General features: G+C 47.6%; 3 protein-coding genes across 5 annotated transcripts; 2 read left to right on the top strand and 1 right to left on the bottom strand.

Moving 5' to 3' along the window:
- Nucleotides 1-222: 222 nt before the first annotated feature.
- Nucleotides 223-1733, top strand: LOC115585375 (uncharacterized). Its single transcript, XM_030423706.1, has 3 exons — nt 223-268; nt 937-1379; nt 1483-1733. The coding sequence occupies exons 1-3, from the start codon at nt 223-225 to the stop codon at nt 1669-1671; spliced, it is 678 nt and encodes a 225-aa protein (XP_030279566.1). The 3' UTR covers nt 1672-1733.
- On the top strand, nt 224-10930 carry mtif2 (mitochondrial translational initiation factor 2). Its single transcript, XM_030419284.1, has 14 exons — nt 224-398; nt 3970-4130; nt 4220-4343; nt 4467-4638; nt 5865-6025; nt 6509-6685; nt 6764-6903; nt 6980-7104; nt 7726-7930; nt 8020-8272; nt 8463-8603; nt 9583-9747; nt 9882-10022; nt 10124-10930. The coding sequence occupies exons 2-14, from the start codon at nt 3972-3974 to the stop codon at nt 10291-10293; spliced, it is 2133 nt and encodes a 710-aa protein (XP_030275144.1). The 5' UTR covers nt 224-398; nt 3970-3971; the 3' UTR covers nt 10294-10930.
- Nucleotides 10931-10972: 42 nt separating this feature from the next.
- sde2 (SDE2 telomere maintenance homolog (S. pombe)) lies at nt 10973-20584 on the bottom strand. Of its 3 annotated transcripts, XM_030419465.1 has the most exons (9): nt 20411-20582; nt 18863-18983; nt 18659-18770; nt 18397-18566; nt 15851-15995; nt 15530-15682; nt 15184-15439; nt 15070-15132; nt 10973-11742 (listed from the first exon to the last, which is right to left on the bottom strand). In XM_030419465.1, exons 1-9 carry the CDS (start codon nt 20510-20512, stop codon nt 11515-11517), a joined length of 1350 nt encoding a protein of 449 aa, XP_030275325.1. In that variant the 5' UTR covers nt 20513-20582; the 3' UTR covers nt 10973-11514. The 3 variants fall into 3 exon arrangements, with proteins under 3 accessions (XP_030275325.1, XP_030275318.1, XP_030275309.1); XM_030419458.1 differs by having other exon boundaries at nt 10973-11739; nt 15070-15439; nt 20411-20584; XM_030419449.1 differs by having other exon boundaries at nt 15070-15439; nt 20411-20583.
- Nucleotides 20585-20904: the final 320 nt, after the last annotated feature.

Raw genomic sequence — 20904 nt, 5'->3', positions numbered from 1 at the left:
AGAGACTTCAGAAGATATTTGAATTCAAGCAGAAACACCTTAAACTTCGGCTGTTTGTGTATAAAGAACTTGGTCACAAATTCAACAATTTGTTACAATGAGTAAAATAACAAGAACATCTTTTTTAGTGAATAGGTGTGAGACACTAAGAAAGTTCGATAAATGGTTTCTCGAGTCCAAAAATCAGGAACCAGCAGTTTCCCTCCGGACCGACGGGGGGCGATGGCGTCACTTCCGGGTCGTCAGCCAGCTGTCATGGCGGCGCCCAGTCGGAGGATGGTTTGACGGTGACAGTGAACAGATGAAGAGTTGTTCTGAGGATGAGCTGAAAGCAGATGCGTCTCTGACAGGCTGAACCGAGCCGGGACCCGAGACCGTCTGCGGACCGACACCGACAGGTAGAGAGGAAACTAGCGTGACTCGTGTGTTCCGACCCGCTCAGTAAACTTCACTGATAGTGTTTTAGTGCGGACAGGTATGAGCACCTGACCCAACTGAACCGGCACCTGGGTTCTGAAGAAATTAGTGCTCTGATAAACCCACCGAACCTCTTAGTTCGGCTGTTCAGTCAGCTCTTCATCAAGCTTCTGCTCCGCTGCGTGGACACGTTCCATTAAAGGTTCGATCCAAAGCAAGATTAGATGATAATAATAATAATAATAATAATAATAATAATAATAATAATACTGCTCATATCTGTCTGGACTGTTGAGTCTTCAGCCTCTTTATAATCCACCTGTCTTCAGTCTCTCCTGGTTCTGCAGGTGTTGCTCAGTCCGTATAGACACCGGTGCTGACGTCAGAACTGAATGTTTGAATTATACTGATTTTTGAAAAATGACTCCTGTCAGAACAAAAGCTTCCGGTCCAGCTGCTCTCTCCCCTGTGGAACCATCACATCATGATAATAATACAGGTCACAATGTTCTGATGAAGGATCCAACAGAGACAGTGAGGTGTCCAACAGAGACAGCGAGGTCCAACAGGGACAGCGAGGTCCAACAGGGACAGCGAGGTCCAACAGAGACAGCGAGGTGTCCAACAGAGACAGCGAGGTGTCCAACAGGGACAGCGAGGTGTCCAACAGGGACAGCGAGGTCCAACAGAGACAGCGAGGTCCAACAGGGACAGCGAGGTCCAACAGGGACAGCGAGGTGTCCAACAGAGACAGCGAGGTGTCCAACAGGGACAGCGAGGTGTCCAACAGAGACAGCGAGGTGTCCAACAGAGACAGCGAGGTCCAACAGGGACAGCGAGGTCCCCAACTGAGACAGCGAGGTGTCCAACAGGGACAGCGAGGTGTCCAACAGAGACAGCGAGGTCCAACAGAGACAGCGAGGTCCAACAGGGACAGCGAGGTGTCCAACAGAGACAGCGAGGTCCCCAACTGAGACAGCGAGGTGTCCAACAGGGACAGCGAGGTCCAACAGGGACAGCGAGGTGTCCAACAGGGACAGCGAGGTGTCCAACAGAGACAGCGAGGTCCAACAGAGACAGCGAGGTCCAACAGGGACAGCGAGGTGTCCAACAGGGACAGCGAGGTGTCCAACAGAGACAGCGAGGTGTCCAACAGGGACAGCGAGGTGTCCAACAGAGACAGCGAGGTCCAACAGGGACAGCGAGGTGTCCAACAGGGACAGCGAGGTGTCCAACAGAGATAGGGCCCTATGATTTCCGCGATCACGGAATTGCGGACGGAATCGCGGAATTGGCCGATTAAAACGGAATCTACTTTTTAACACGGAATATCGCAGAATTTGACATAATTTCACTGAAATGTTGTTCTCGTGTGAAGGAGGAACTTTTGTCTGGGGAAAACTGCACGGGGGGAACCAAATCTGGGTGGCACAACAAGTCACCGCCGCCCCCCTCCTCACAGACTGAGCTCCCCCGTCAAAACATTGCAAGCTTGGCGAAGTGGCTGCCCACGGCTCCGTCTTCGACGGCGAAAAAGCTAAGAAACTTGACATTTACCCCTCAGTACAGAGCCGAGCAGTTCCCGAACGACTTGTATGTGTCAGGTGAACTGTTGTTTTGCAAAGAAGCAGACCTTAGAAATCATAATTAAAGATGTAATGCGTCAGAGTTAGCCACTGTCCGATTCACATTATTGGCATATAATACCAGAGTGACTGTTAACTGCTGCTAACAGTAGCTGCTGTTAGCTAGCTAGCCCCGTTAGCCACAGCCTTCTTAGCTGACTCTGCCTGGGCTGGGAGGCTTTTCTGGATCTGCCTGAGAGCTGACCATGTTTTTATTCAATGAAACCCATACAAACACAAAATATACTACTGTATGAAGACATGATGAAGTCAAAATATTTTTGATGCACTTTACTGTACTGTACGGTACAGTATTGAGGAAATATGTTTGTCCCCTCAATTAATTTAAGGTAATTTCTATTTAATTTGTGTACATTTGAATTATTTACATTAAAAACACACTGTTTTTGGTAGTATAATAAGAGTAAATCAGGATTCACAAAAATTAAAACGAAAAAAACGGAATTTCCAAAAATTAAAACGGAAAAAACGGAATTTGGGAAAAAACAAAACGGAATTTGGGAAAAAATAAAACGGATTTCATAGGGCCCTACAGAGACAGCGAGGTGTCCAACAGGGACAGCGAGGTGTCCAACAGAGACAGCGAGGTCTCCAACAGGGACAGCGAGGTCTCCAACAGAGACAGCGAGGTCCAACAGAGACAGCGAGGTGTCCAACAGGGACAGCGAGGTCTCCAACAGAGACAGCGAGGTGTCCAACAGGGACAGCGAGGTGTCCAACAGAGACAGCGAGGTGTCCAACAGAGACAGCGAGGTCCAACAGGGACAGCGAGGTCTCCAACAGAGACAGCGAGGTCCAACAGAGACAGCGAGGTGTCCAACAGGGACAGCGAGGTCTCCAACAGAGACAGCGAGGTCCAACAGAGACAGCGAGGTCCAACAGAGACAGCGAGGTCCAACAGGGACAGCGAGGTGTCCAACAGGGACAGCGAGGTCTCCAACAGAGACAGCGAGGTCTCCAACAGAGACAGCGAGGTCCAACAGAGACAGCGAGGTCCAACAGAGACAGCGAGGTCCAACAGGGACAGCGAGGTCTCCAACAGAGAAAGCGAGGTCCAACAGAGACAGCGAGGTGTCCAACAGAGACAGCGAGGTCTCCAACAGAGACAGCGAGGTCTCCAACAGAGACAGCGAGGTCCAACAGGGACAGCGAGGTCCAACAGAGACAGCGAGGTCCAACAGGGACAGCGAGGTGTCCAACAGGGACAGCGAGGTGTCCAACAGAGACAGCGAGGTGTCCAACAGAGACAGCGAGGTCCAACAGGGACAGCGAGGTGTCCAACAGAGACAGCGAGGTGTCCAACAGAGACAGCGAGGTCCAACAGAGACAGCGAGGTCCAACAGAGACAGCGAGGTGTCCAACAGAGACAGCGAGGTCCAACAGAGACAGCGAGGTGTCCAACAGAGACAGCGAGGTGTCCAACAGGGACAGCGAGGTGTCCAACAGAGACAGCGAGGTCCAACAGAGACAGCGAGGTGTCCAACAGAGACAGCGAGGTCCAACAGGGACAGCGAGGTGTCCAACAGAGACAGCGAGGTGTCCAACAGAGACAGCGAGGTCCAACAGAGACAGCGAGGTGTCCAACAGGGACAGCGAGGTGTCCAACAGAGACAGCGAGGTGTCCAACAGAGACAGCGAGGTGTCCAACAGGGACAGCGAGGTGTCCAACAGAGACAGCGAGGTCCAACAGAGACAGCGAGGTGTCCAACAGAGACAGCGAGGTCCAACAGGGACAGCGAGGTGTCCAACAGAGACAGCGAGGTGTCCAACAGAGACAGCGAGGTCCAACAGAGACAGCGAGGTGTCCAACAGGGACAGCGAGGTGTCCAACAGAGACAGCGAGGTGTCCAACAGGGACAGCGAGGTCTGGCAGGGGAGACTCAGCTGTCGCTTTCTCTCTCTGCAGGTATGAATGTGATGTCATCAGTGATGCGGGGGGCCCGGCGGCTCGCCTACAACGACCTGGCACTGTTCAGCAGCTTCTTGCCGGTGCCTCACCTCTGTCCTGCTCGAGGCTCCGCCCCTCTGCTCACCTGCTACCAGAACAGGAAGTTCGCCTCGAAGCAGGTAGAGAAAAAACGTCTGTGTGCTGCCAGCTGCTGTCACTCCTCTGACTCGGTCCACTGTGTTTGATTGTCCTGATGTGATGTGTGCAGGTCAAAGGTCACGGGAAGGACCACAAAGACAAGAAGGTCAAAGTGAAAGTGGACAAACAGGAAGTGGAGATCAGACAGACAATGACGGTGGCATCTCTCGCTGAGGCCATGAACAAAGACTTCGGTAAGAAACTACAAAGTTCAGACTGTCACTTCCTGTTTCGTCTCATTTCAGATCTCAGATTATCAGATTAATAAAGTTTCTCCTGTCTGAGGTTCTGATTAATAAAGTCTCGTCTCGTTTCAGACCACGTGATTGAGGCTCTGCTGAACACGTCGTTGGATATGGACTCTCTGGAACCGGACTCGGTCCTGGAGGAGAGGTGGATTAAAGAGGTGGTCAAACGATCGGGGATGAAGTTCAGCTGGGCCAAACTGAGCGACAGCAGAGAGCGACCCAACAGAGACGTCCACAGGAGGTAGGACAGGAAGAAGTGTTTACACCTGATTTAACCAGGGGACTGTTTCAGGAAGCAAGTTTAACAAACTCTGAGTCAAAACCTGAGTCACACTTACCCTGTGAAGTGAAACTCTGTTGAGCTCGTGCCTGACGACTAGTAAAAAGCCATCATCATCAGTGGAGCTCCGATACAGTGATTCACCATGGCAACAGGGGAGAAAACAGGAAGCAGACATTTTCTGGGGAAAAGAAAGTAACACAGCTGCGGCCGTAATAAAAATCACTGACAGAGTTTTAGATGCGGTCGTCTTTTCATTTTGGATTTAACATCACTTTCTTTTATATTAGCCTTTGAGGAAGTGGTTGAATGTTGTTCAGTGTTTTATTTTATTTCATTTTAGGCTATTTTATTTTATTTTATTTTATTTTAGGCTATTTTATTTTATTTTATTTCATTTTAGGCTATTTTATTTTATTTTAGGCTATTTTATTTTATTTTATTTCATTTAGGCTATTTTATTTTATTTTAGGCTATTTTATTTCATTTTAGGCTATTTTATTTTATTTTAGGCTATTTTATTTTATTTTATTTCATTTTAGGCTATTTTATTTCATTTTAGGCTATTTTATTTCATTTTAGGCTATTTTATTTTATTTTAGGCTTTATTTCTGCTTCAACATGATGGACTGAGAAGGGAAGGACAGCCGCTGTCAGACAGCTCCGTCACACTCAGGGTTTCTTCAGGTAAACCTGCCAGTGAGCAGGTTCTGTTCACAGAGTCAGTTACTGCAGTAACAGACCCAGAGTTTAACTTACCTCTCTTTCTGGAACTGCACACTCAGAGTTTCTCTCATCTCAGGGTTAACTAACTCAGAGTTTTCACTAAACCCGCTTCCTGGAATCCCCCCTGATGTTCAGGTAGAGAGCACATCTACAGAGCAGCCAATCAGAACACAGCAGGAAATGGTGCCAACACGCTGAGTTTTACATAAAGTTAAAAAGAAAAATAGTCTGTCCACTTTCTCCGTCTCTAGTTGTTGTTGTGGAGCAGGTGGAGACCAGACTGGACCGGGCCGCTGATCATCTTGTTGTTTTTTTGACACTTTAGAACGACAGGTGATTGGATGTTGGGATGACATCATCACACGCTCACAGGAGACCCTCTGAAACATATCTACACGTTATAAAGTCTCTCTGGTTCTACTGAGGCTGTATGTTTGACCTCTAACCTCTGACCCTGTCAGACCTGCAGCAGACCCGTCCAGCCTGGCGCTGCGCCCCCCGGTGGTCACCATCATGGGCCACGTGGATCACGGGAAGACCACCCTGCTGGACAGTCTGAGGAAGAGCCAGATCGTCTCCACGGAGGCCGGAGGGATCACACAACACATCGGAGCTTTTCTGGGTAACAACACACCTGCTGGTTTAGAACATGTTCTGGTTCCGGAGGCAGAACCAGAAGAATACATTTACAGTTTGTTCCTCTCAAGCTGACGTCAATGAAACTGAGCGTTTTCTGCAATTATGTCAAATTAAAAGCCTTCTAGCAGTTTAAAGCACCCTTTCCTGGGATGCTTTTATTGTGAAAGGTCTACAGGAAGTGCACCTTAAGACGACTGTTAATTGATTAATCTGCTCATTAGCTTCTTGGATAATTGAGTTTTCTCCGTAAGAAAACCAGCGCAAGTGAATCAAATCTGACTCAACCAATCAGCGATGATCAATGAATCGTGTATTAACTTGTCAGCGATCTGTCGGACTGATCGGCCTTCAGCAGGCTCGTGTCAGGGACGTCCTGAAACTGAAAATCAGCTGATTTCACAATCTGACCAATCATATTTGTACCTGAGGAAGAACTGCAGATCACACTGTGGGTTTTCTCTTCCAGTCCAGCTGCCTACAGGTGAGAAGATCACCTTCCTGGACACTCCGGGCCACGCTGCCTTCTCCTCCATGAGAGCCCGCGGAGCCAACGCCACTGACATCGTTATCCTGGTGGTGGCGGCCGACGACGGCGTCATGAACCAGACGGTTGAGTCGATCCAGCACGCCAGGACAGCAAATGGTATGAGCCCCGCCTGACAGTCACAGCTGAGGGTAAACAAGGTTCTGTGTCTGTATTGAGTTTGTGCTGCTGTTCCAGTGCCGATCATCGTGGCGGTGAACAAGTGTGACAAGCCTCAGGCCGACCCGCAGAGGGTCAAACGGGAGCTGCTGGCGTACGACGTTGTCTGTGAGGAGTTCGGAGGAGACGTTCAGGCCATCCACGTCTCTGCTCTCAAGGTGAGCTCAGGCTGTCGGCTGTGGAGCTGGAACAGGTGAGGTCAGGGTGATGACATCATGGTGTTTCTGTTGTCAGGGCGACAACCTGATGGCTCTGGCCGAGGCCACGGTGACGTTAGCGGAGATTCTGGAGCTGAAGGCGGAGCCTAGCGGCCTCGTGGAGGGAATCATCATCGAGAGTCGCACCGACAAAGGCAAAGGGTGAGTCGTCATTAGTGACCTCACACACTCTGGTTCTACGAGTTCTAGATGAGCTCAGACACAGTGTGTAACTCTGGTTCTGTGAGTTCTAGATGAGCTCAGACACAGTGTGTAACTCTGGTTCTGTGAGTTCTAGATGAGCTCAGACACAGTGTGTAACTCTGGTTCTGTGAGTTCTAGATGAGCTCAGACACAGTGTGTAACTCTGGTTCTGTGAGTTCTAGATGAGCTCAGACACAGTGTGTAACTAGATGAGCTCAGGCACAGTGTGTAACTCTGGTTCTGTGAGTTCTAGATGAGCTCAGACACAGTGTGTAACTCTGGTTCTGTGAGTTCTAGATGAGCTCAGACACAGTGTGTAACTCTGGTTCTGTGAGTTCTAGATGAGCTCAGACACAGTGTGTAACTCTGGTTCTGTGAGTTCTAGATGAGCTCAGACACAGTGTGTAACTCTGGTTCTGTGAGTTCTAGATGAGATGAGCTCAGACACAGTGTGTAACTCTGGTTCTGTGAGTTCTAGATGAGCTCAGACACAGTGTGTAACTCTGGTTCTGTGAGTTCTAGATGAGCTCAGACACAGTGTGTAACTCTGGTTCTATGACCCGGCATGTTTCCTGTCAGTCCTGTGACGACAGCCATCGTGCAGCGGGGGTTGTTGAAGCGAGGTTCTGTCCTGGTGGCAGGGAAGAGTTGGGCTAAAGTCCGTTACCTGTTGGATGAGAATGGGCGGGCGCTGACGGAGGCGGGGCCGAGTGCTGCGGTGGAGGTGGTTGGCTGGAAGGAGCTGCCGTCTGCTGGGGAGATCATCCTGGAGGTGGAGTCAGAGGTGAGGACAGAACCGACACCGTGACTGTCACTGATCCGGCCCGTGTCTCCGAGCTACTGTCAGAATCTGTTTGTGTTGTCGTTGAGCAGCAGCGAGCCAGAGAGGTGGTGGAGTGGAGGACGTATGAGGAGGAGCAGCAGAAGCTGCAGGAGGAGCAGAGCGTCATCGAGCTGAAACAGAAACAACACCTGGAGGAGTACAAGAAGGAGAGGGAGGGGCTAACTCACCTGAGCTGGAGGCAGAGGAAGTCGGCTCTGTACCGAGCCAATAAGGGCAAGTTCTCCGTGAGACCGAGCGAGAAGATGCAGAGAGACGAGCACAACCTGCCGCTCATCATCAAAGGTGACGCTGAGTGATGGTAACATCAAGTGTTGGATCAGAACCGCAGAACAGAACCACAGTGATCACATTTAAGACCTGGTTCCTCTTAACATGACTTTACTGAACTGCTTCTTTTATTCTTGACTTGTTAGAACAAATCAAAGTAGTTTCATCAAGTGTTAGTTTTGACTGAATTATCTTCGACCTCCAGGTGACATGGACGGCTCGGTGGAGGCCATCTTGAACATCCTGGACACTTACGATGCTCAGCAGCAGTGTCAGATGGACGTCGTCCACTTCGGCATCGGAGACGTTTCAGAAAACGACGTCAACATGGCCCAGATGTTCACAGGTGATGACAGTAAGGTCACAGAGAGGTGACGACAGAGAGGTTCCGTCGTCACCTCTTTTGTGTGGGTGATTCTCAGTCGGCTCCGTGTGTTCTTCTGTCTGAAGTATCAGAAAACGTCAGTGGCATTTTGTTAACAGCCCGGTCAGAATTTGTCTCTGCACACTTCACCAGTTCTTGTAAGACTTCGACAGCAGAATCTTCTTCAACAAAGGGAGAGTGTAAATTGAAAAAGTGTTGGTTTGAACATCCAGAATTCACCTGGTTAAAAGCTGTAGAATAATGAATCTGAAGCGCAGTGAACGCTCGCAAGACGACCTTCAACTTGGGCACCCTCGGTGTGAAAGTGCTGGTGTCACACACAATTGGAATAACACCAGTTAACCTCTAAAAGACTCCAGTGATGTCATGCTATCACACACTTCTGTACGCCTGTGTCACCAGTTCCCGGTCCAAGTTGTTCAGTTCTGCTCGAGCCGAGCTCTGCGCTGCCTCTGCCGTCTCACAGTCGAGCGACATTCCAACCTTCTTCTGCTCAACTCCCACGTTGAAAGCGGAGCTTTGGATTTTGAACACCGTGTGTGTGGGCACACACCAGGGTTGTTATAGGTAACTCAATTAAATTAAAACTAAAACTCTTAATCACTTGGTAAACTAATTAAAACTCAACTGAAATTAAAAAAAAAAACTGCTAAAGTAAATTAAAAATAAAAACTAGAGAAATTTAAAAAACTATAGTAACCCCGACACACTCACTCCATTCTTCACTGTTTGAGTTGCTCTGTGAATGGCAGTACACACAATACTCAGACTTTTTCGTACTTCATGCAAGTCTTAAATTTAGTTAAATGGTCTTAAAAAGTCTTAAATTTGACTTGTTCAAACCTGCAGAAACCCTGATAATATTGACTTCCTGTCAAACTACTTGATAAATGGACTGCAGTCAGTGGTTCTGACCCAGTCCTCTTCTTTTCTCCTTCAGGTTCGATTTACGGCTTCAATGTCGGAGCCAGTAAGCCGATCCAGCAGCTGGCGGCGCGGTGCGGCGTCCCGCTGCGACTTCACACCATCATCTATAAACTGATCGACGAGCTGAAAGACGAGCTGAGCAGCAAACTGCCTCCACACGTCTCTGAGAACGTCATCGGTGAGAACGCCAGCCTGAACATGGAGCTGGACGCAAAATGGGAGAAAGAGTTCTCTGCTGTGGACTGTTAATGACATCTTCAGGCTAAACTAAACATGATGACATCACTCTCTCCCTCTCTCTTCGTCACCCAGGTGAAGCGACAGTTCTCGCCATGTTTGACGTCTCTGTGGGGAAGAAGAAGGTTCCTGTCGCCGGCTGTCGGATTCAGAAAGGTCAGCTGGACCGTCGTCTTAAGTTCCGACTGATCCGAGGCCGAGACGTGTTGTGGGAAGGTGAGTCTGACCCGCTGTGTTGGGACGACAGGTAAACTGTAGTATACACTGAAGCTGGCTGGATTTTTTTGGGTCAACTGTTCCTTTAATGTTCCCTGCAGGTTCTCTGGCGGCGCTGAAGCACCACAAAGACGACGTTCAGGTGGTGAAGGTGGGGATGGAGTGCGGTCTGTCAGTGGACGGCGACGTCGCCTTCAATCCCGGTGATGTCATCGTCTGCTATGAGGAGGTGGACACTCCGCAGGTCACTTCCTGGAACCCCGGCTTCTGAAAGTGACTTCATTGGTCTTCATCCTCTGATCGGAGGCTCGAGGAGGAAACAGGAAGTTCAACAGACTGCTGACATACTGACTTCCTGTTCACAGCGGATGTACATGAAGTTACATTTAATTTGACATCACGTGACATCACGTCCTGTTGTGTCAGTCTGGTCTGAGTGAACAGAACTCAGTGGCTACTTTATGGCAGACAGCTGCTGTGATGTGTTCACACTGAGCTCACACTGCTGTTGTGGACAACGGATCTGTTGTACCAGTGGAAGATCACATCATTCAAGGGAGGGAATCACTGCTGGCACTTGCTCCAGACATTTTAATACATTCAGTTAGTGCCACTTCTGCCTCAGTGGCACTAAGTGAATGTTTGTGTTAATAAGCCACTGAGTCACTGCTCAAACCTCTTCAGTGACTTTAGATCTGCGGTACAAAGAGTCTGAATAAAGTTCTTCCAGATCAGTTTGCCATCTCAGGCAGAATCTTCCTTTTTGGGTCAAAGGTTTTTAAAACTTCCTGAAATATGACTCTGATGATACCTGCAGTCCCTGAATGTTAATGACAAACAATGAACGACTGTTGATTTGAATAAAAACATTCAGTGACATGTGCCACTGAGTCACTGCTGGAACACCATCACTGTCTGCAGTCCCATAATGTTCATGACAAAACAACTTGTTTTAATTAAAACATTCATTTAAGAACAAATCATTTCACATGAAGCATTTCAAATGTTTAAAATTAAGAGATTTTTTAAACAGAACTGAGCAGAAGAACCACAGACGTTCTAAAGAAGTGACGTCCCACCGCGCACCAGTAGTAACAGATGAAAAACGTTTGGATCCTGTTTGAATTGTGTCATGACGATTATCTTGTTGAAAAGAAAAACATGTAAATATCATAAAACTTGAGATTATTTTCTGCAATCATCAAAAATCTAAAGAAAAGTCCCGCCGATGCTAACGTCAGGGCTAGCTACAAAAATACACCAGCAGCTCCGTTTTCTTACGAATTGGCTCCGCCTCTCTAAAGCACATGGAAATCCTGCTTTCTGACTGGACAAACCAATGATCTGCAGCTCAAACTTAAAGGCTAATTTTCAGAAAGTCTAATGTCCAGTGATGAAGCACAAAGATCTGAGTTCAGTCCTCAGAGCTGTGAATGTCTCAGCTGGCTGGCTGGCTGCTCCCGGGTCGGATCAGCCGTGACCTCTGACCTCTTCACTTCCTCTTGGGCTTGGCTGGTTTGGCGAGCAGCGCCGGGTCGATCTGATCTGGTGTCAGTCCTCTGATGGAGAAGAGTCGGGCAGCGCGCTCTGTCAGCGTTCCCCCGCACTTCAAACCGCGAGACATCAGTTCCTCTTTCAGAACGTCCAGACCCAGAGACTGGAGCTGGTCCACAGACGACACCGAGGACAGGTCCAGCAGAGACCGGCCCCCCTGCTGCTGCTGAGGGGACAAACACCAGACCAGTTTAATGTTTCATGTCAGAGAAATATTCCGATCGTTTCAGATCTCCAACCAACACTTCATTTCTATAAACATGTGAAAGTCCAGATGTCCGACAGAGTCTCAAATCAAAGTGAATCTTCACCAGCTCCACTTATCCTCGTGAGCAGAACTCACAGCTCGTTGTAGAGCAGCAAGCTAATGTCGCCTCCTCTGACCTGAAGCTGCAGCCAGTTTCAACACAGCTACATGACATCACGGCTGCGTGACATCACAACACACTGCAGTTACAACAAACAGTCACTAGCTTGCAGGTCCTTTCTGTGACCGACTGCTGAAACAAGTTATTAGTGTGAATGCTGAAGACATTCACACTATTGTTCTTCTGGAATTTAATAAACTTATTATTCTTCTGTACGTTTTTCAGCACTCTTCTCCTCCTACAAATCTTGAGCTATTGAAACCATTCAAATATCAAAATGTTCAGCTTTTTTAGGACATGATGGCCATTACTTTTGGCTTTTCTATCTTTTATACTTTTGGAAATATTCAGCTTTTAATGCAACATTTTTCCCATTCATCCTTATGGGGATTTTTTCAAATTTCATTCTGCTATAACTTCAGCATATGTTCAGCTATAGAAACCATTAAACTACTAAAATGTTCAGCTTTTCAACTCTTCGGCTTTTTCAGCAATTCAGCTTTTTCAAAAAAAAAAATTAAACATTGAATCAATTAGGAAAATCTTCAAATCCTCTTCAAAACTCATCGACTTTCAACCTCTTCCTGTCCCTCATGCCTTGAGCGAGAGACACCATTCCAACTTTAAAACAGTCACAAGATCTTGAACTATTGGCGATGTATTCAGTTTTTAAAAATCTTGTACGGTTTTGAAATGGTCGCAGTTTTAGTTTTATGGATTTTAAGCCCGTCTTCTGAGTTTATAATGGGTGTGTATTGCGTCAGCTAGAGTGCGTGACATCATCAACTGCCGCACCCCAGAGTGAGGAGCAGCTGGAAAAAACGGGAATAAACTTCTCTTCAGCTTGATTTTGATCCCACATGTTGTACTTGACATAGACAATATAGGCATATAAATGTAGGAAATCTTGTTGGCTTTCAGCTGATGGTCTCATTTCAGCTGTAGGACTTACGGTTTTGGATTTAGAAGCCCGAGAGCGACAAGCACACCTGAATCTTCCCCATAAGCTGCAATGTTAATTTTGAGCCCAAATTTCTGGAGGATCGCAGACGGTACATGTTTTGTCTCTCGCTCCTGTGCCCTCATTATGCACTCTACAGAAATAAAAACGACATGAGTGCGTTCAGCAATGTCTCCTGTTACTCAACATGTAAATATTTTGGCGATAACTATTACAGTTTTTTCAAAAATCGCAGGAGTTTGGGAGGCGTTTTCCCATTCATCCTTACAGGGATTTTTTCAAATTTCATTCTGCTACAACTTCAGCATACCTTCAGCTATAGAAACCATTCAACCATCACAATGTTCAGCTTTTTGATCTCTTTCAGCCCTGTGCTTCTCAACTTTTTCAGAAATTCAGCTTTTTCCAACAAAAAAAATTAACAGAATCAAATGGGAAAATCTTCAAATCCTCTGCAAAACTCATCGCCTTTCAACCTCTTCTTGTTTGGGAGGCGTTTTTCCATTCATTCTTATGGGGACATTTTAATCTTTGGCTCTGCTCCTGCTGCAGCATATGTGCAGCCAGAGAAACTGGAGAAAAAATTCTCTTCAGCTTGATTTCGATCCCACATGTTTTACTTTACATGCACAATATATAACCTAGAAATGTAGGAAATCTTGTTGGCTTTCAGTTAATGTATTATTTATTTCAGATGTAGGACTTACACTTTTGGCTGTTGACGCCTCAGAGCGACAAGCACTCCAGCAACTCCCCCATAAGCCGTTATGTTAATTTTGAGCCTAAATTTCTGGAGTAGAGCAGAATGTACCCGTTGTGTCTCTCGCTCTGGTGCCCTCACTTTTCACTCTACAGAAATAATTCATCTTTTTGCCTTTTCAGCTCCTTCAAACATTCAACTTCATGTTCAGCAATCAAAATGTTCAACTTTTTAAAATCTTTCAGCCCCCTCTCAGCCTTTTTTCACCTTTTTAAGCTCTTTCAGCCCTCTTACTTTACAGCTTTTCTGCCTTTTCAGTTTTTCAAAATATCCATCTTTCTGCTGTTTCAGCTTCTTTTAAAGTCAGCTTTATGTTTACCTGGAGAAACTCTTCAGATATCAAACTGTTCATGTTTTCAAGCTCTGTTGGCCCTCTTAATGTTTAGCTTTTTAAAATATTCATCCTTCTGCCTTTTCATTCATCCTTCTGCCCCATTCTTATGGGGACATTTTCAATTTTAGCTCTGCGACTGCTCCAGCATATCTGCAGCTAGAGAAACTGTTCATCTTTTTAAGCTCTTTCTGCCCTCTTAATTTTCAGCTTTTGCAGCTCTTTCACATAGTCATCTTTCTGCCTTTTCAGCTTTTTCCATACATTCAGCTTTATGACCAGCTAGGGAAACTGTTCAGGTATTTCAATCTCTTTCAGCCTTTAACTTTTCACCTTTTCAGCCTTTTTTCACCATTTCAAGCTCTTCTAGTCCTTTCACTCTACAGCTTTTCAGCCTTTTGTCACATTTTTAAGCTCTTTCAGCCTATAACCTTTCAGCTTTTCTGCCTTTTCAGCTTTTGAAAAGTTTAGCTTTTTCTGCAAATTCTTGACCATTATTATAGTTTTATGCATTTTCGGCAGTATATCCAGCAGATTTCCGAAACTGCTTCAGTCTTTAGCATTCACACTGTATTTTTCGCAGGAAATGCACATTTTTCTAGTTGTTACATATTATTGTTGATAAATGATTTACTTTGACAGTAAGGCCTCAGTGTGGTACACTGCAGACCAGTCATGGACATGATGTCACTCATGCCACCATGTAGACCAACTTTTGAATAAGAACTGAAAAATAAATTAGTTATCACAGCGTAAAACCAACGATCCCAAACTAGACCAGACTACTCTGGTCTGGGGTCAGTCCTAGACTGGACTAGACTAGACGTCATGGTTACAGGACAGGGGTCGACGACTAGTCTAGACATGGCAGAGCCCTCTGTGCTAAAAGAAATAAACTAAACACAAACAGGGTTTGGACTCTACTGAGCGTGCTCTGTGGGCCCAAATACTGCAGAGAGGAAGCATCCACACGTGTGAGGACACCATCTTTGAACAGTGTCCAGTTATGTCTGACGTATTATGGGATGGACAGAGGGGAAGCTACGGCAACACACAGAGGACAAACTACTGACCTGCTGCTGAGACGAACAGCTGGACTCCTCTCGTGGCTTAGGAGCTTCTGGAGGTCTCTGATCCTCTGAGGGTCTGGCGGTCTGGTCTCTGGAGGATGCTGGAGGTCTCTGGTCCTCTGAGGGTCTGGTGGTCTGGTCTCTGGAGGATGCTGGAGGTCTCTGGTCCTCTGAGGGTCTGGTGGTCTGGTCTCTGGAGGATGCTGGAGGTCTCTGGTCCTCTGAGGGTCTGGTGGTCTGGTCTCTGGAGGATGCTGGAGGTCTCTGGTCCTCTGAGGGTCTGGTGGTCTGGTCTCTGGAGGATACTGGAGGTCTCTGGTCCTCTGAGGGTCTGGTGGTGTGATCAGCTGATGAGGAGCTGCAGTCGGACAAGCTGAGGAGAAATACGACCGATAAAAAAATGTATAAAATATAAACCAGGTGACGTGTCTGAATGTTTCAGGCTGACTGAGCTCACGTCTACCTGCTGCTCTGCTCAGGCTCCGCCTCTTCTGTCTGTGTCGTCATGGTAACAGCAGCAGCGGCTCCACAGCCAGAGGACGATGTGGACGGAGACTCATCGTCGTCCTCATCTTCATCGTCTTCCTCTGAGCTCAGCAGCTCGTCGAGCCCTGTCCTGTAACCATGACAACAGAAAATTAAATTCAGGTCTAACCCTAATTCTCCAGTCGTCTACTAGACCACAGAAGAAGACAAGATGCTCCAGGTGGAGAACATGCCCTGTGAGGAAGGTTTCCTCCTCCTCCTCACAGTGTGTTCATGTGTCAGGAGGACGGACGCTCACCAGAAACACGCCGCTGCCGTCGCCGCTGCCGTCGCCGCTGCCTTCTTCTTCTTCTTGTGCGGCTGCTCGCTCTGATCTGAGTTTGGTCTCTTTGTTGCCGAGACGTCGGCGGCCTTCACCTGACCGCTGGAGGACGCCTGCAGACCTGAGACACACATCACAACAGCCGGTTACCTTCAGTGTGCTTAATAATCCAACACCAGTCTGTTGATCTGTGACTACTGCAGCTCTCACAACTCTGCACATGCAACATTTGTTCAGATTCAATCTATTTCAGCCCCGACGGCTGCCAGGGTCGACTGTGAGGATCAACAGATCTCTGACTGTACGTCCTGACAGACACCAGTCGTGTGACATCACCTGCAACTAGAACGCCTCTGGAGGAACATGAACATCCTGTGAGCACACCTGCACAGCAGTGGTCACAGTGAGCCGTAATGTCTGACGGGTCCCTCAATGATGACATCACCAATATTTAAGAATTAAAGTCTGAGTAAAGCAAATTCAGCCATTTTCTTCTAAACACATTAAAAAGGTCATAAATATATTTCCTTAAAACATGTAAAAAGCCATTCAACCATTTAGAATTTAATTTTGGAGCGAGGCTCACAAACTGTGTTTCAAAATGTCTGTGTTCAGGATTTTATGGGCAGGTCAGAAAGCAGGGCCGCGTTTGCATAAACCCCGCCCTGCTGCGGAAGTGGTATAAATACATTCAGCGCATTAGCTTCAGTGGTTTTCCCGCTCGCTCTCGAGTCTTGGATAGCATCTCTTAGAATAGTTTGCAGCTAGCTAACCAGTCAGCTAAACAGTCACTCCCCAAGACACAAGAAGAAAGCAAAAATATATAGTTTTACTAAGGAAAAGGACAAAATTAATAGTAACGCACAGTGATTTGAATAAGTAACTTTAATCTGATGACTGGTTTGGAAATATTACCGCGTTAGATTACTCCTCACTGAAAGAAGTGGTCAGATTAGAGTAACACGTTACCGGCATCACTGCACGGGCTCGGGTCGGGTCAGTGGGGCTTGATTTTTTTTGGGTCAGATCTAAGCTCTAAGTGTAAGTGTGTGCTTATGTATGTTATGAATATTGTACATTTGGGCAATTAAATGCATTTTGCTGAAGGTGCAAATCCTGAAAGTGATTTTACATCGTGCATCCTGTCATGCCCATCTAATGTTAGTAGGGATGCACCGATGCATCGGCTGAACATCGGTATCGGCCAATGTTTGCTTGTTAACTGCCATCGGCCATCGGCAAATAAAAATGACATTGGCCGATGGCCGTGGCCGATGATTATATCTTGATTTGTGGCATGAACGCTGTGCTCATGGAGAAACTCTTTCAAGAGGGGGGGACTGCTAGAAAGTCATTTAACACAACAAATCTCATTGGACATTTGAAAAGCAGGCCTGAGGCGGTGTACAGGGATTACCTGCAAGCTGACCAAAAATGGAAAAATGAAGCCGCGTAGAAAGCACAAACCACCCCCGGTAAGACTCAGACTTCAACTGACAAGGCATTTGAGAAAGCCAAACAGCTGCCTCCAGACAGCGCCAAAGCAAAACAAATAACAAACAAGTTGATGGAGTTCATCGCTTTAGATGACCAGCCTTTCTCTGTAGTGGAGGACGTGGGGTTTCGGAGTCTGATGAAGTTTATGGAGCCACGCTACACGCTGCCGAGCTGACGTCACTTTGCTGAGGTCTGTCTCCCCGAAATCCACAACATTGTGGCCACACACATTCATGAGCTACTGGCTCGTGACATCGCTGCAATCAGTTTTACCACTGATATATGGAGTTCAGATGTAAGCCCTGTTTTTGTTTCATAAATTGGTCTGATTGGATTTGTGCTCATTCAAGGATAGTGTGATGAAGAGCTGAAAGACTTGTATGTTTCTGTGGTACAAAAAAAGGAATAAATAACAAAAAGAAAGAGCATCGGCCAAGTTGTTATGTTAAACTTCGGTATCGGCCCAGAATTTCACAATCGGTGCATCCCTAAATGTTAGCAAATGTTATTGCATTTAATCAGGACATGATTTGGCCTCATTCCCTGAGCAGAGTCCATCTGACAGCACAATGATAATCTACAGGTAATATTTTATGTGCACCAATATAGCTATGACAAGGAATTATATGTAGACTGGGGTTTTACGTTTGTGTGTAATGTAAAACCTGGACTGTGAGGAACGAGGCTGAGCACTATCAGTGTCTGACTCAGAGTCAGTTTCTGGCTCTGTTGTCTCAAACAGGTCGGGCTGGGTCCTCTGATGATGCTGCTAGCTTCCATTGTTACTGTAGGTTACGTCCTTGTACAGAACACGGAGGAGGCTCCTCCCCTGCGTGGGCGTGGCTCCAGCGCCTCTAACTGACACGCCCCCAGCGTTTCACAGCAGAGAGAAGCGCTTGTTTTTCCATGATTTTGAGACCTAATTTTATATACTTGGCAATTTTTTTAATCTTTCAAATTTGGCTCAGTGGTCAATGACACATGTTTCTGTGGTGTGACACACACACACACACACACACACACACCTTTGATGACGGAGTCCTCCAGCCTCTCTGACAGGTCGTGACACTGCTGCTGGTACTCTGGATCAGTGAAATTGTGTTTGGGTTCACTCAGTTTCCTCTGCAGACGCTCCAGACGGCGCTGCTCCTTCTCGGCCTCGCGCTCTGACTGCTTCTTCAGCCACTCCGCCATCCTAACACACCACAGAAGAAGAGTTTCAGTCAGCTTCACCTGCGCTCTGAGCGGACGTGTGACGCGAGCTTCTCGCAGAACTCCGTCTCTTACTCCTTCTCGTGGTTGACGTCTCGGAGGCGTCGCCCGCTCAGATCTCTGCACGCCTCACGGTTCGTCGTCTTCTCGATCTGAGCGCCCAGAGCTCGCAGCATGGAGCCGAACCCTGAGACACATACTCATGTTAGACACCACAGAAGAAGACAAGACAACCAATCACAGGGCGTTTCATCAAAGTTAACTCTGTTCTGATCAGACCTCCTTTCCCCCCACAGAGGCGGGGCTGCAGGTGATAGACAGCTCCCTGCTGCAGCAGGTCGTCCACGCCAGACAGGCGGCCATTTCTGATGACGTAGAAATCCTCTGAAGAAGAAACTCCCTGCACACACACACACACACACACACACAGTAATCAGAGTACAGCTGCGGGTCAGACAGTAATCACAGTACAGCTGCGGGTCAGACAGTAATCAGAGTACAGCTGCGGGTCAGACAGTAATCAGAGTACAGCTGCGGGTCAGACAGTAATCAGAGTACAGCTGCGGGTCAGACAGTAATCAGAGTACAGCTGCGGGTCAGACAGTAATCAGACTACAGCTGCGGGTCAGACAGTAATCACAGTACAGCTGCGGGTCAGACAGTAATCAGAGTACAGCTGCGGGTCAGACAGTAATCAGAGTACAGCTGCGGGTCAGACAGTAATCAGAGTACAGCTGCGGGTCAGACAGTAATCAGAGTACAGCTGCGGGTCAGACAGTAATCACAGTACAGCTGCGGGTCAGACAGTAATCAGAGTACAGCTGCGGGTCAGACAGTAATCACAGTACAGCTGCGGGTCAGACAGTAATCACAGTACAGCTGCGAGTCAGACAGTAATCAGAGTACAGCTGCGGGTCAGACAGTAATCACAGTACAGCTGCGAGTCAGACAGTAATCACAGTACAGCTGCGGGTCAGACAGTAATCACAGTACAGCTGCGGGTCAGACAGTAATCACAGTACAGCTGCGGGTCAGACAGTAATCACAGTACAGCTGCGGGTCAGACAGTAATCAGACTACAGCTGCGGGTCAGACAGTAATCAGACTACAGCTGCGGGTCAGACAGTAATCAGAGTACAGCTGCGGGTCAGACAGTAATCAGAGTACAGCTGCGGGTCAGACAGTAATCACAGTACAGCTGCGGGTCAGACAGTAATCAGAGTACAGCTGCGAGTCAGACGTCGGTACAGTCTGGACCGGGCCGTTGTGTTCTGTCGGTACAGTTTGGACCGGGCCGCTGTGTTCTGTCGGTACAGTCTGGACCGGGCCGCTGTGTTCTGTCGGTACAGTTTGGACCGGGCCGCTGTGTTCTGTCGGTACAGTCTGGACCGAGCCGCTGTGTTCTGTCGGTACAGTCTGGACCGGGCCGCTGTGTTCTGTCGGTACAGTTTTGACCGGGCCGCTGTGTTCTGTCGGTACAGTCTGGACCGAGCCGTTGTGTCCTGTCGGTACAGTCTGGACCGGGCCGCTGTGTTCTGTCGGTACAGTCTGGACCGAGCCGCTGTGTTCTGTCGGTACAGTTTGGACCGGGCCGCTGTGTTCTGTCGGTACAGTCTGGACCGAGCCGCTGTGTTCTGTCAGTACAGTCTGGACCGAGCCGCTGCGTTGATGTTCATTAATCTGCTGTTGTGTTTCGTCACACAGAGAAGAGCAGCGAGTCGCCCTCTTGCTAACGTTAGCACGGAAGCTAACTCTCGGTTTCTTAATAAAGGCTTGTGGAGGCGGGTTAGTGCCGGGTTCCCGCCTCTGGTCGGTGTGGACACTCACCTGTGTCTGTGTGAACCGGCTCAGCAGGTCTCCGACCACAGACTCATCTGGAAACATCCAGGGAGAAAAGCTGAAACTCGGAGCGCTAACAAACACCTCCATGTTGTCTTCAGATGCTATTACACAGTGCGCATGCGCAACTCTTCTTCGCTCATCCGACTGACGTCCAGACGTCACGTTGACAGGTGAACACTGCGCCACCTGCCGGCTGCTGCGGGCACTCACAGGAAACACAACACAAAGTGTGGTTCTGTTTGTCCATTAAACATCAACAAGACCTCTAAAGGTCGCAGCTCAGTTTAAAGTGAAACAGTTAATCACATATTAAATTAGCTGCAGATTATTTTTAGTCGCTTGACTCATAAAAAGTAAGTGAAGCGTCGTTAGTCACAGTGAACTGTGAACAGCGCAGTGGTGAATTAACAGGTTTATTAACAGTCTCTGTCTTCTTCCAGCTGCTAACTTAACTAATTAACATTAAAAATATTTTACCA

Source organism: Sparus aurata, chromosome 1 (assembly GCF_900880675.1).
Source record: "Sparus aurata chromosome 1, fSpaAur1.1, whole genome shotgun sequence".
Classification (NCBI taxonomy): Eukaryota; Metazoa; Chordata; class Actinopteri; order Spariformes; family Sparidae; genus Sparus; species Sparus aurata.
This window is presented reverse-complemented; position numbering and strand designations above follow the sequence as displayed.

Excerpts from the sequence above, each read along its gene's own strand:
- LOC115585375 (XM_030423706.1), top strand. The coding sequence starts at position 223 with ATGGCGTCACTTCCGGGTCGTCAGCCAGCTGTCATGGCGGCGCCCA. Across the intron at positions 269-936 it reads AGCTGTCATGGCGGCGCCCA|GATCCAACAGAGACAGTGAG; the intron begins GTCGGAGGATGG and ends GTTCTGATGAAG. Across the intron at positions 1,380-1,482 it reads TGTCCAACAGAGACAGCGAG|GTCCAACAGAGACAGCGAGG; the intron begins GTCCCCAACTGA and ends AGAGACAGCGAG.
- sde2 (XM_030419449.1), bottom strand. The coding sequence starts at position 20,512 with ATGGAGGTGTTTGTTAGCGCTCCGAGTTTCAGCTTTTCTCCCTGGATG. Across the intron at positions 15,996-18,396 it reads GGAGGACTCCGTCATCAAAG|GTCTGCAGGCGTCCTCCAGC; the intron begins GTGTGTGTGTGT and ends TGTGTGTCTCAG. Across the intron at positions 11,743-15,069 it reads GCTGTTCGTCTCAGCAGCAG|CAGCAGCAGGGGGGCCGGTC; the intron begins GTCAGTAGTTTG and ends TTGTCCCCTCAG.
- mtif2 (XM_030419284.1), top strand. The coding sequence starts at position 3,972 with ATGAATGTGATGTCATCAGTGATGCGGGGGGCCCGGCGGCTCGCCTAC. Across the intron at positions 4,131-4,219 it reads GGAAGTTCGCCTCGAAGCAG|GTCAAAGGTCACGGGAAGGA; the intron begins GTAGAGAAAAAA and ends TGATGTGTGCAG. Across the intron at positions 4,344-4,466 it reads GGCCATGAACAAAGACTTCG|ACCACGTGATTGAGGCTCTG; the intron begins GTAAGAAACTAC and ends GTCTCGTTTCAG.